This window comes from Coregonus lavaretus, assembly GCF_964263955.1.
Source record: "Coregonus lavaretus genome assembly, contig: HAP1_SCAFFOLD_7751, whole genome shotgun sequence".
Classification (NCBI taxonomy): Eukaryota; Metazoa; Chordata; class Actinopteri; order Salmoniformes; family Salmonidae; genus Coregonus; species Coregonus lavaretus.
Window position 1 is genome coordinate 1 of NW_028161613.1, and position 15,000 is coordinate 15,000.

General features: G+C 51.8%; 2 protein-coding genes across 2 annotated transcripts in view; both read right to left on the reverse strand.

Moving 5' to 3' along the window:
• Positions 1-1,195: 1,195 nt before the first annotated feature.
• Positions 1,196-13,380, reverse strand: LOC311120355 (structural maintenance of chromosomes protein 2-like; the record flags this gene model as incomplete). Its single annotated transcript, XM_084194972.1, has 11 exons — positions 13,080-13,380; positions 12,717-12,866; positions 11,984-12,106; positions 11,674-11,712; positions 10,762-10,872; positions 10,453-10,497; positions 9,918-10,019; positions 8,411-8,542; positions 7,890-8,039; positions 2,014-2,247; positions 1,196-1,355 (listed from the first exon to the last, which is right to left on the reverse strand). Coding segments are annotated over exons 1-11 (1,414 nt in total), but the record flags the coding sequence as incomplete, so codon positions are not given.
• Positions 13,381-14,563: 1,183 nt separating this feature from the next.
• LOC311120354 (exocyst complex component 1-like) overlaps positions 14,564-15,000 on the reverse strand; it is a gene marked incomplete at both ends in the record, with an annotated part of 1,650 nt that continues 1,213 nt past the window's right edge. Inside the window, one exon of the mRNA XM_084194971.1 lies at positions 14,564-14,830. Within this exon, the coding sequence (XP_084051097.1) occupies positions 14,564-14,830 (267 nt within the window). The remainder of the gene's footprint in view (positions 14,831-15,000) is intronic.

Below are 15,000 nucleotides of genomic sequence, written 5' to 3' on the forward strand. Positions count from 1 at the left end.
CCTCCTCCTCTACCTTGGTACTGTAGTTTCCCCATATCAGCCTCTAGTTTCTCCCTCCTCCTCCTCTACCTTGGTACTGTAGTTTCCCCATATCAGCCTCTAGTTTCTCCCTCCTCCTCCTCTACCTTGGTACTGTAGTTTCCCCATATCAGCCTCTAGTTTCTCCCTCCTCCTCCTCTACCTTGGTACTGTAGTTTCCCCATATCAGCCTCTAGTTTCTCCCTCCTCCTCCTCTACCTTGGTACTGTAGTTTCCCCATATCAGCCTCTAGTTTGTTTCTCCCTCCTCCTCTACCTTGGTACTGTAGTTTCCCCATATCAGCCTCTAGTTTCTCCCTCCTCCTCTACCTTGGTACTGTAGTTTCCCCATATCAGCCTCTAGTTTCTCCCTCCTCCTCCTCTACCTTGGTACTGTAGTTTCCCCATATCAGCCTCTAGTTTCTCCCTCCTCCTCCTCTACCTTGGTACTGTAGTTTCCCCATATCAGCCTCTAGTTTCTCCCTCCTCCTCCTCTACCTTGGTACTGTAGTTTCCCCATATCAGCCTCTAGTTTCTCCCTCCTCCTCCTCCTCTACCTTGGTACTGTAGTTTCCCCATATCAGCCTCTAGTTTCTCCCCCCTCCTCCTCCTCTACCTTGGTACTGTAGTTTCCCCATATCAGCCTCTAGTTTCTCCCCCTCCTCCTCCTCTACCTTGGTACTGTAGTTTCCCCATATCAGCCTCTAGTTTCTCCCTCCTCCTCCTCTACCTTGGTACTGTAGTTTCCCCATATCAGCCTCTAGTTTCTCCCTCCTCCTCCTCCTCTACCTTGGTACTGTAGTTTCCCCATATCAGCCTCTAGTTTCTCCCTCCTCTACCTTGGTACTGTAGTTTCCCCATATCAGCCTCTAGTTTCTCCCTCCTCCTCCTCTACCTTGGTACTGTAGTTTCCCCATATCAGCCTCTAGTTTCTCCCCCCTCCTCCTCCTCTACCTTGGTACTGTAGTTTCCCCATATCAGCCTCTAGTTTCTCCCTCCTCCTCCTCTACCTTGGTACTGTAGTTTCCCCATATCAGCCTCTAGTTTCTCCCTCCTCCTCCTCCTCTACCTTGGTACTGTAGTTTCCCCATATCAGCCTCTAGTTTCTCCCTCCTCCTCCTCCTCTACCTTGGTACTGTAGTTTCCCCATATCAGCCTCTAGTTTCTCCCTCCTCTACCTTGGTACTGTAGTTTCCCCATATCAGCCTCTAGTTTCTCCTTGTTCTTCTTGACGGTGTTGAAGGCCTCCTGGTCTTTCTGGTAACCAGAGTCCATCTTCTTCACCTCTGTCTGCTTGGCCTTCAGCTCCTGCTGGGCATGTTTCAGCTTCATCTGGGCCTGAGGAGAACAACCAACAGAAAGAGAGTGAAGTCTTAGAGATACTCATCCAGCACAGCAGGAAACACTTTTATTGAGGCCATCCTCCTCATTCAGTTTACATTCTTTGAAGGTCGTAGGTCAGATAGAGGTCAGAGGTCACCTGTTGGGCCTGTGTCAGCTTTACTCAGATCGTTCTTACAAATCAATCAACTGTTTCAAATATGTCTTATTACAAATCAATCAATTCTCTGTTTCAAATATGTCTTATTACAAATCAATCAATTCTCTGTTTCAAATGTCTTATTACAAATCAATCAATTCTCTGTTTCAAATATGTCTTATTACAAATCAATCAATTCTGTTTCAAATATGTCTTATTACAAATCAATCAACTCTGTTTCATATATGTCTTATTACAAATCAATCAATTCTCTGTTTCAAATATGTCTTATTACAAATCAATCAATTCTCTGTTTCAAATATGTCTTATTACAAATCAATCAATTCTCTGTTTCAAATATGTCTTATTACAAATCAATCAATTCTCTGTTTCAAATATGTCTTATTACAAATCAATCAACTCTCTGTTTCAAATATGTCTTATTACAAATCAATCAGTTCTCTGTTTCAAATATGTCTTATTACAAATCAATCAATCGACTCTCGCGACGCTCACCTGTTTGGCCTCAGTGTCAGCTTTACTCATGTCGTTCTTGCAGGTCATCATCTGTCCAGCGAGCGTGGCCTCTTCTCCGTCCTCATTGGTGGACAGCCCTGCGGACACAGCCTTGAAGTGACACTGTGCGGCCTCTAGGGCGGCGCTATCCTTCTGACCTTCCTCCTGTAGGGCAGACAGCTTCTCTGATGCCTTAGATACCTCTCCTTCCTTAACCACTAGCATCTTCTTATCCTGGGGGGGAAACACAGACAGACAGAGAGCGAGAGAGACCGAGAGATTATCTATTTAACTTATTTTGGCCATGTAAACATATGTTTCCCTGCCAATAAAGGCCTTAAATTGAATTGAATTGAGAGAGAGAAAAGGGGAAAGTGGTTGTAGTTGTAACAACCTATTATCTTCATATTTCAGACTGTCAGCTTTTCTCCATCTCTCCCTCTCTCCACCCCTACACCCTCTCTCCACCCCTACTCCCTCTCTCCACCCTCTCTCCACCCTCTCTCCACCCTCTCACCACCCCTACACCCTCTCACCACCCCTACACCCTCTCTCCACCCCTACACCCTCTCACCACCCCTACACCCTCTCTCCACCCCCTCTCCACCCCTACACCCTCTCACCACCCCTACACCCTCTCACCACCCATACACCCTCTCTCCACCCATACACCCTCTCACCACCCCTACACCCTCTCACCACCCCTACACCCTCTCACCACCCCTACACCCTCTCTCCACCCCTACACCCTCTCACCACCCCTACACCCTCTCTCCACCCCTACACCCTCTCTCCACCCATACACCCTCTCACCACCCCTACACCCTCTCACCACCCCTACACCCTCTCTCCACCCCTACACCCTCTCACCACCCCTACACCCTCTCTCCACCCCCTCTCCACCCCTACACCCTCTCACCACCCCTACACCCTCTCACCACCCATACACCCTCTCTCCACCCATACACCCTCTCACCACCCCTACACCCTCTCACCACCCCTACACCCTCTCTCCACCCCCTCTCCACCCATACACCCTCTCTCCACCCATACACCCTCTCACCACCCCTACACCCTCTCACCACCCCTACACCCTCTCACCACCCCTACACCCTCTCTCCACCCCTACACCCTCTCACCACCCCTACACCCTCTCTCCACCCATACACCCTCTCACCACCCCTACACCCTCTCACCACCACTACACCCTCTCACCACCCCTACACCCTCTCTCCACCCCCTCTCCACCCATACACCCTCTCTCCACCCCTACACCCTCTCACCACCACTACACCCTCTCTCCACCCTCTCACCACCCCTACACCCTCTCTCCACCCCTACACCCTCTCACCACCCCTACACCCTCTCTCCACCCCTACACCCTCTCACCACCACTACACCCTCTCACCACCACTACACCCTCTCACCACCCCTACACCCTCTCTCCACCCCCTCTCCACCCATACACCCTCTCACCACCCCTACACCCTCTCACCACCCCTACACCCTCTCTCCACCCCCTCTCCACCCATACACCCTCTCACCACCCCTACACCCTCTCTCCACCCCTACACCCTCTCTCCACCCCCTCTCCACCCATACACCCTCTCACCACCCCTACACCCTCTCTCCACCCCTACACCCTCTCACCACCCCTACACCCTCTCTCCACCCCTACACCCTCTCTCCACCCCCTCTCCACCCATACACCCTCTCACCACCCCTACACCCTCTCACCACCCCCTCTCCACCCCTACACCCTCTCACCACCCCTACACCCTCTCACCACCACTACACCCTCTCTCCACCCCCTCTCCACCCCTACACCCTCTCACCACCCCCTCTCCACCCCTACACCCTCTCACCACCCCTACACCCTCTCACCACCCCTACACCCTCTCACCACCCCTACACCCTCTCCCCACCCCTACACCCTCTCTCCACCCCTACACCCTCTCACCACCCCTACACCCTCTCACCACCCCTACACCCTCTCTCCACCCCTACACCCTCTCTCCACCCCCTCTCCACCCATACACCCTCTCACCACCCCTACACCCTCTCTCCACCCCTACACCCTCTCACCACCCCTACACCCTCTCTCCACCCCTACACCCTCTCACCACCCCTACACCCTCTCACCACCCCTACACCCTCTCTCCACCCCTACACCCTCTCACCACCACTACACCCTCTCTCCACCCCTACACCCTCTCACCACCACTACACCCTCTCTCCACCCTCTCACCACCCCTACACCCTCTCTCCACCCCCTCTCCACCCATACACCCTCTCTCCACCCCTACACCCTCTCACCACCACTACACCCTCTCTCCACCCTCTCACCACCCCTACACCCTCTCTCCACCCCTACACCCTCTCACCACCCCTACACCCTCTCTCCACCCCTACACCCTCTCTCCACCCTCTCACCACCCCTACACCCTCTCTCCACCCCTACACCCTCTCACCACCCCTACACCCTCTCTCCACCCCTACACCCTCTCTCCACCCTCTCACCACCCCTACACCCTCTCTCCACCCCTACACCCTCTCTCCACCCTCTCACCACCCCTACACCCTCTCTCCACCCCTACACCCTCTCTCCACCCTCTCACCACCCCTACACCCTCTCTCCACCCCCTCTCCACCCATACACCCTCTCTCCACCCCTACACCCTCTCACCACCACTACACCCTCTCTCCACCCTCTCACCACCCCTACACCCTCTCTCCACCCCTACACCCTCTCACCACCCCTACACCCTCTCTCCACCCCTACACCCTCTCTCCACCCTCTCACCACCCCTACACCCTCTCTCCACCCCTACACCCTCTCACCACCACTACACCCTCTCTCCACCCCTACACCCTCTCTCCACCCCATACACCCTCTCTCCACCACTACACCCTCTCTCCACCCCTACACCCCCTCTCCACCCTCTCACCACCACTACACCCTCTCACCCCCTCTCCACCCTCTCACCACCACTACACCCTCTCTCCACCCCTACACCCTCTCTCCACCCCATACACCCTCTCTCCACCACTACACCCTCTCTCCACCCCTACACCCCCTCTCCACCCTCTCACCACCACTACACCCTCTCACCACCACTACCTCCACCCCATACACCCTCTCTCCACCACTACACCCTCTCTCCACCAACCACCCTCTCACCACCACTACACCCTCTCACCACCACCTCTCTCACCCCCTCTCCCCCATACACCCTCACCCTCTCTCCACTTCACCACCCCTACACCCTCTCCACCCCTCTCCACCCATACACCCTCTCTCCACCCCTACACCCTCTCCCACCCCTACACCCTCTCACCACCACTACACCCTCTCTCCACCCCCTACACCCTCTCACCACCACTACACCCTCTCACCACCCTACACCCTCTCTCCACCCCTACACCCTCTCACCACCACTACACCCTCTCACCACCCCTACACCCTCTCTCCACCCTCTCACCACCACTACACCCTCTCTCCACCCCTACACCCTCTCACCACCACTACACCCTCTCACCACCCCTACACCCTCTCTCCACCCCCTCTCCACCCATACACCCTCTCTCCACCCCTACACCCTCTCACCCCCTACACCCTCTCTCCACCCTCTCACCACCCCTACACCCTCTCTCCACCCCTACACCCTCTCTCCACCCCTACACCCTCTCACCACCCCTACACCCTCTCTCCACCACTACACCCTCTCACCACCACTACACCCTCTCACCACCCCTACACCCTCTCTCCACCCCCTCTCCACCCATACACCCCCTCTCCACCCATACACCCTCTCACCACCCCTACACCCTCTCTCCACCCCTACACCCTCTCACCACCCCTACACCCTCTCTCCACCCCTACACCCTCTCTCCACCCCCCTCTCCACCCATACACCCTCTCTCCACCCATACACCCTCCACCACCCCTACACCCTCTCACCACCCCTACACCCTCTCACCACCCCTACACCCCTCTCTCCACCCCTACACCCTCTCACCACCCCTACACCCTCTCTCCACCCCTACACCCTCTCTCCACCCCCTCTCCACCCATACACCCTCTCACCACCCCTACACCCTCTCACCACCCCTACACCCTCTCACCACCACTACACCCTCTCTCCACCCCCTCTCCACCCCTACACCCTCTCACCACCCCCTCTCCACCCCTACACCCTCTCACCACCCCTACACCCTCTCACCACCCCTACACCCTCTCACCACCCCTACACCCTCTCTCCACCCCTACACCCTCTCACCACCCCTACACCCTCTCTCCACCCCTACACCCTCTCTCCACCCCCTCTCCACCCATACACCCTCTCACCACCCCTACACCCTCTCACCACCCCCTCTCCACCCCTACACCCTCTCACCACCCCTACACCCTCTCTCCACCCCTACACCCTCTCTCCACCCCCTCTCCACCCCTACACCCTCTCTCCACCCCTACACCCTCTCACCACCCCTACACCCTCTCACCACCCCTACACCCTCTCTCCACCCCCTCTCACCACCCCTACACCCTCTCTCCACCCCTACACCCTCTCTCCACCCCCTCTCCACCCCTACACCCTCTCTCCACCCCTACACCCTCTCACCACCCCTACACCCTCTCTCCACCCCCTCTCCACCCATACACCCTCTCACCACCCCTACACCCTCTCTCCACCCCTACACCCTCTCACCACCCCTACACCCTCTCTCCACCCCTACACCCTCTCACCACCCCTACACCCTCTCTCCACCCCCTCTCCACCCCTACACCCTCTCACCACCCCTACACCCTCTCACCACCCCTACACCCTCTCTCCACCCCCTCTCCACCCCTACACCCTCTCTCCACCCCCTCTCCACCCATACACCCTCTCACCACCCCTACACCCTCTCACCACCACTACACCCTCTCTCCACCCTCTCACCACCCCTACACCCTCTCTCCACCCCCTCTCCACCCATACACCCTCTCTCCACCCCTACACCCTCTCACCACCACTACACCCTCTCTCCACCCTCTCACCACCACTACACCCTCTCTCCACCCTCTCACCACCCCTACACCCTCTCTCCACCCCTACACCCTCTCACCACCCCTACACCCTCTCTCCACCCATACACCCTCTCACCACCCCTACACCCCCTCTCCACCCATACACCCTCTCACCACCCCTACACCCTCTCACCACCCCTACACCCTCTCACCACCCCTACACCCTCTCACCACCCCTACACCCTCTCACCACCCCTACACCCTCTCTCCACCCTCTCTCCACCCATACACCCTCTCACCACCCCTACACCCCCTCTCCACCCCTACACCCTCTCACCACCCCTACACCCTCTCACCACCCCCTACACCCTCTCACCACCCCTACACCCTCTCTCCACCCATACACCCTCTCTCCACCCCTACACCCTCTCACCACCCCTACACCCTCTCACCACCCCCTACACCCTCTCACCACCCCTACACCCTCTCACCACCACTACACCCTCTCACCACCCCCTACACCCTCTCACCACCCCCTACACCCTCTCACCACCCCTACACCCTCTCTCCACCCATACACCCTCTCACCACCCCTACACCCCCTCTCCACCCATACACCCCCTCTCCACCCCTACACCCTCTCACCACCCCTACACCCTCTCACCACCCCTACACCCTCTCTCCACCCATACACCCTCTCACCACCCCTACACCCCCTCTCCACCCATACACCCTCTCACCACCCCTACACCCTCTCACCACCCCTACACCCTCTCACCACCCCTACACCCTCTCACCACCCCCTCTCCACCCCTACACCCTCTCTCCACCCCTACACCCTCTCTCTTTATCCTCCTCCTCTCACCTCCTCCATGGTCTTCACCAGTTCCTTCCTCTTCTTGGTTTCATCTTTCAGGTTCTGTTTCTTCATGTCCACGGCACTCTGGGCTTTAGCATCAACCCTCTGGACCTCAGACAGAGTCTCCTCTAAACCCTTCAGCACTCCACCAACCTCCTATGGGACAGGAGAGACACACATAGACGTCAGGGCACACAGACGGCAGGGCACACAGACGGCAGGGCACACAGACGGCAGGGCACACAGACGGCAGGGCACACAGACGGCAGGGCACACAGACGGCAGGGCACACAGAACATAGTCATATGTAATAACCTCTAAGCTAAATGTTAGAAATATTATAGTCCATCCAATGAGATTGAACAGTTGCAGATAGAAATGTATCACATAGAACTGCCATTACTCTTCATTCACATTAGAGAAGTGGTGCCCATCAATGTGCTATGTTATCTGCAACATGTTTCTGCTCCAACGCTGCCAGAGTGGATTAATAAAGTTGTATTGAATTGAATATAGCATGTCATTACTTGGTCCCTCTTCTTCTGCAGTTCCTGTATCTGAGCGGAGAGCTCCTGGACCTTGTGTTCGTTGTCCGCCATGTTGGCCTGCAGCTGAGTGATGGAGTCCTGCATTACCTTCAGGTCCTCCGCTGACTTCACCTGCGATTTAAATCAAGAAAACTTTATTAACAACAATTCCATTAAACTTCACCTGTAAAATTCAATCACATTCCATTCTATTTAATTACATTCAATTCACTTTGTTATTCATCCCCAACGGACATTGCTGGGCATACAAGGAGACCCCAGAGCAACATGACAAGACCCCAGAGCAACATGACAAGAGAAGACAGCAGAGCAACATGACAAGACAGCAGAGCAACATGACGAGAGAAGACAGCAGAGCAACGTGACAAGAGAAGACAGCAGAGCAACGTGACAAGAGAAGACAGCAGAGCAACATGACAAGACCCCAGAGCAACATGACGAGAGAAGACAGCAGAGCAACATGACAAGACCCCAGAGCAACATGACGAGAGAAGACAGCAGAGCAACATGACAAGAGAAGACAGCAGAGCAACATGACAAGAGAAGACAGCAGAGCAACATGACAAGAGAAGACAGCAGAGCAACGTGACAAGAGAAGACAGCAGAGCAACATGACAAGAGAAGACAGCAGAGCAACATGACAAGACAGCAGAGCAACATGACAAGAGAAGACAGCAGAGCAACATGACAAGAGAAGACACCATATAAAACATGAGGTCATATTCAACACAGGACCTTCAGTGAGAGTGAGTGAGTGTGAGAGTGTGTGTGTGTGTGTGTGAGAGTGAGTGTGTGAGAGTGAGTGTGTGTGAGTGTGAGAGTGAGTGTGTGTGAGAGTGAGTGTGAGTGTGTGTGAGAGTGAGTGTGTGAGAGTGAGTGTGTGTGAGAGTGAGTGTGTGTGAGAGTGAGTGAGTGTGAGAGTGAGTGAGTGTGTGAGAGTGAGTGTGTGTGTGAGAGTGAGTGTGTGTGTGTGAGAGTGAGTGTGTGAGTGAGTGTGTGTGAGAGTGAGTGTGTGTGAGAGTGAGTGAGTGTGAGAGTGAGTGTGTGTGAGAGTGAGTGAGTGTGAGAGTGTGTGTGTGTGAGAGTGAGTGTGTGTGAGAGTGAGTGTGTGTGAGAGTGAGTGAGTGTGAGAGTGAGTGTGTGTGAGAGTGAGTGTGTGAGAGTGAGTGTGTGTGAGAGTGAGTGTGTGTGTGTGAGAGTGAGTGTGTGAGTGTGAGAGTGAGTGTGTGTGAGAGTGAGTGAGTGTGAGAGTGTGTGTGTGTGAGAGTGTGAGTGTGTGTGAGAGTGAGTGTGTGTGAGAGTGTGTGTGTGTGAGAGTGAGTGTGTGTGAGAGTGAGTGAGTGTGAGAGTGAATGTGTGTGAGAGTGAGTGAGTGTGAGAGTGTGTGTGTGTGAGAGTGAGTGTGTGTGAGAGTGCGTGTGTGTGAGAGTGAGTGTGTGTGAGTGAGTGTGTGTGAGTGAGTGTGTGTGTGTGTGAGAGTGAGTACCTTGGACTCCTCTGCACAGACAAACAACCAGGCCACGTACAGACGACTCAGGTGTTCTATCTCTCTCATCAACTTCTGGTACTCCAGGTAGGAAGACCGCTCCTACAGAGGACGGAGGGAGGGAGAGATGGAGGGAGAGAGAGAGGGAGGGAGAGATGGAGGGAGAGAGAATAGAAGATGGTTATGTAGGGGATACATTTACATTTAGTCATTTAGCAGACGCTCTTATCCAGAGCCACTTACAGTAATGAGTGCAAACATTTTCATTCGTACTGATCCCCCGTGGGATTCGAACCCACAACCCTGGCGTTACGAGTGCCATGCTCTACCAACTGAGCCACGTGGGATAGATGGAGGGACAGTGAGGAAAAAAGGAATGTCTACTTGGTGGAGGGGAGGGGGCTTATTCCAGGGCCACACTCATGATGAGGGGACAAGGATCTCAACATCGCCGAAGCAGATAGAAATGTCTTGTATTGAGCTGACATGATGATCCCCTATTCTACAAAACATATCTTAAAATGTGAGTTCCTACCTCCTTCAGCTTCTGCATGGTAGGAGTGATCTCTTCATTAAGGATCTGAACACAACACAACCAAACACAAAATTAGTCCAATCCGACCAATATCCAAGGCACCATTTTTGATAGTAAGAGCTATGTCCATTTCCCAATCCTGGGGACCCCAAGAGGTGCATATATTTTTGTGTCCAAGCACTAACACACTAGATTCAACTGAAGGTGTGATTGGTTGAACCTAGTTTGCTAGAGAAAAAAACCAAAACCGTGCACCCCTTTGTGTCCCCAGGACCAGGAAACACCGAGCTAAGTTATCACAGACCGTACCGTCTGTATCTCTTTGAGTTTGGCTTCTTTCTTCTCGATGGTTTTCTGGGCGCTAATCTTTTTACACTCATACATCCTGGTTCCTGCTGCCTCCTCTATCATGGCTAGGATCTATGGAGGAGAGAGGAGGAGGAGAGAGGAGATTTATGGAGGAGGAGTAGAGGGGAGGGTTAGAGAGGAGATTTATAGAGGAGGAGTAGAGAGGAGGGTTAGAGAGGAGATTTATGGAGGAGAGAGGAGGAGTAGAGAGGAGGGTTAGAAAGGAGACAGGAGGAGTAGAGAGGAGGGTTAGAGAGGAGATAGGAGGGTTAGAGAGGAGATAGGAGGAGTAGAGAGGAGGGTTAGAGAGGAGATAGGAGGGTTAGAGAGGAGATAGGAGGAGTAGAGAGGAGGGTTAGAGAGGAGATAGGAGGAGTAGAGAGGAGGGTTAGAGAGGAGATAGGAGGGTTAGAGAGGAGATAGGAGGAGTAGAGAGGAGATAGGAGGAGTAGAGAGGAGATAGGAGGAGTAGAGAGGAGGGTTAGAGAGGAGATAGGAGGGTTAGAGAGGAGATAGGAGGAGTAGAGAGGAGGGTTAGAGAGGAGATAGGAGGAGTAGAGAGGAGGGTTAGAGAGGAGATAGGAGGAGTAGAGAGGAGGGTTAGAGAGGAGATAGGAGGAGTAGAGAGGAGGGTTAGAGAGGAGATAGGAGGAGTAGAGAGGAGGGTTAGAGAGGAGATAGGAGGAGTAGAGAGGAGGGTTAGAGAGATTTTATAGAGGAGGGCAAAGGAATGTTTGTGTGTCCGTCTTTCTCCAGGAGGTGTGTGTGGAGTGGAGTGTCTCTACGGAAGCTTCAAGAAGCTACAAGACTTCATGATTCAACAGTGTGTGTGTGTGTGTGTGTGTGTGTGTGTGTGTGTGTGTGTAGACTTACCTCAGGCGGTTTCATGTTCAGAACCTTGGTGATTCTCCCCTGAAATATTGTAAAGAGAAATATATAAATATATAAAATAAATATTCAAGTCATTTATAAAACTTGTGGCGCCACAGTTCGATTCCTCTTAGACCTATAAGCAGAAGCTCCTTATCAACAAGTGGAACAACATTCAGGGGCGTATTCTCTAGAAACCAAACGGAACCTGAATTTGTCCAATAGAAACTCTTGTTCGTCGCAAAAACGATTCGCTACGGTGTGCGGCTAATGAACACAACAACTCAGGTACTTCCGGTGTTCAAACACCTACCTGCATGATGAGGAAGTGGGGGTTGTTGACGTTGAGTCCTACAGAGCAGAACAGATCCTGCACCCTGGTGTTGTTGGCATTCACCCCGTTGATCAGGTACTTGTTCCTACCACCTATCACCACCTGGGATTGAAGGATACGGCAAAGTGACACTCCACTCCATCACAGTAAATCACCATAGTAACACTTTAAGAGCATCCTCTACAGTAAATGGCATCGCTTTGAATGGCTATCGGCTAATAATAGCTACTCACCACCTGTGAGTAGAACAAGAGGCTACGGCAAAGTAAGATATATTATTATAGTAAAGGCACCCGTTTGAATGGATCATCATCCTGTAATAAGCAGTCAACACCAGTGTAGTGATTAAGGTGAGAGAAAAAAAAACAGGAGACAGCATGAGACGTCATCATAGTGAAAAGCATTACTAGTTTGAGTGGCTAGTGACAATACAGGATACATCTGAGAAATCAAGTCAGTGGACAGTTAGTGTAGTGATTTGGGAAGGGGAACAGTCAGAGCTGGGACTTGAACCAACGATTATTTTCCAAACCAGACCTAACCTAACGCAGTAGCTACCACATAAGAGGTTCGATCAGACCACTCGACAGAAGTTGTAGTTAGCTAGTAGTATCCCCTGGCTTGGACCAGCTGGTGCAGGGCACACGTTTTTACTCAGGAACATGACTCTTTCCACAAACAGGGATAGAGGCTAGGGGGGAGAACAACGTACCTGTCTAGTGACCGTGATTTCGTCGTGGGTCTCGAACCCAAGCGGACTCTGGCTCTTGTTGGAGTTGTCGAATGTTATGGACACCGTGGCTTTGGTGATACCGGCCTGACCGTTCTTGTACACCAAATCCTGGAGATTGGCCGCTCGCACCTGAAAGATAAGTTAAGATCAGATGGAAGTACAGATAGCTAGCTTCTCTACTAACGTTACTGTAACCCTCATTGAACGTGGGCACGGTAGGTATCAAGTTAACGTTAGCTAGCTAGCTAACTCAACAAGCTAACTTCAAGGAAATGTATTTAGCTCACTGGATAAAAACTGCAACTTCTCTGCGAATGAATGAATAAGTAGCTAGCATATTACCTGAGACAAGTTGGATATCCCCAATAGAAAGCATATCGAGTCGAGAATGTTGGATTTTCCACTTCCGTTGAGTCCAGTGATAGCGTTGAAGAGCGGATCAAATCCGTTGATTTCTGTCCTCTGCGCGTAGGACTTGAACCCTTCTAAGATAATAGATTTGATGTGCATCTTTGCGTTGTCCTTTCCCCCCAAAAAAAACTATTTCCAATGTAATCCTTTTTTCGATATATTGTAATAACGTTTCAAAAAACCACCAGGCTACCCGGAGAGCTAGTGTTGTGGTGCTGTCAACAACAGAAACGCTTTTCGAATTTGGGCGCCAGGCACGCTGCCGCTCTCTGCTCCTGCGCATGCGCCTATCGCACAAATGTTGTTGTAAACCTTTTTTTTAAAAAACATTTTATCCAATCATACCTACTTATTTGATACCTTTTTTTTTTTTTTTTTTTAAGTCTTGTAGAATTTTAATAATAGCTGTAAATATTGAACAATGTGTTTTCTTATATTTTTTTTTTTAGATCAGGCAATTTGGTCACAGAGTTTCTAAACACAGAGGCGCAACATCGCGAAAGACACCGAACAGACCAGGCCGGGGTTTGAGAAGAGAAGTGAACGATTAGTTGTTCATCTTCTCGAAATCGAAAGGCACGGGCTAGATTAGAGCCAATGTCTTAAGTAGTTGAACATGTCGTTACTACATCCTCGTGAAAGTGACAAACTGATACGTTTTCATTTTCGTCAAAAACTACTTTATATCGAAGGAGTGCCTTTGCGACGGCTTGCACATGCGCAGTTTGGAGCGAGACGACCATTAGCTAGCCAACGTCGCCATGACATCGCCTACTAGTGTGATCGGGGATTTCTATTGGAGAAGCACTTTCTGCCTATCTTTATACTGTACTGTCTTTGATTTGGTCATCGAAAATAGCCGCATGAGGTCAGACTTTGTTAATAATAATATGCCGTTTAGCAGACGCTTTTATCCAAAGCGATTTACAGTCATGCGTGCATACATTTTTTGTGTATGGGTGGTCCCGGGAATGAACCCACTACCTTGGCGTTACAAGCGCCGTGCTCTACCAGCTGAGCTACAGAGGACCACCCATTGTGTTTTACTGCTGCACAAACTATTGAAGATATTTGGAAGAGAAAAATTATGAAAAACTGATGGAATGACAACATAAGAAGACAAACAGCAAGTTGTTACATTTTATTCCGATTATTAGCTATAATCATTTCACATGCTTAGGGAACAGAAGTTCAGAATCAGAACAAATACAAAAGCCTTACAAGTACACGCAACACAGACACTTAGAAATCTGGAAAGACAATCCATTTTAAATGGTGCATTCTTGATACATGATAGAGTCTATAATTCACACACACACACAAACACTCACATACACACCCACACAGTCTCTCTCTCTCTCTCTCTCTCTCTCTCTCTCTCTCTCTCTCTCTCTCTCTCTCTCTCTCTCTCTCTCTCAGTCCAGAGGTACAGGGCACAAGGACAGACACACCAGGTTAACAGCGTAGAAACATATCTGCATCAGCACCATGCAGTCTCCTCTGTTCAAATATACAGTCGACGGGCTAATGTAGGCCAGGTCATAGTTCACTAGGGTCAAAGGTCGCCCGCAGTGCTTGTCGCTCAGGGCAACCAGGACCCGCGCCATGCAGTACTTGGCTCCGCAGCTGAAGGCTGTCACCGAGCGCACAGTGGAGAAGTGCATCAGGAAACACGGGTCGTCCTATAGGAGGAAAGAAGAGAGGTGAGGTGAGGTCATCAAAGGGGGACTAGAAATAGAAGACGAAGAATAATTATACAGAGGGTGTCTGTGTCACAGCAAATGTTGCAATGGAACAACTGTTCACCATGCAGTGAGGACAGCCCCTAGAGTCAACACTTAAATGTAAACAC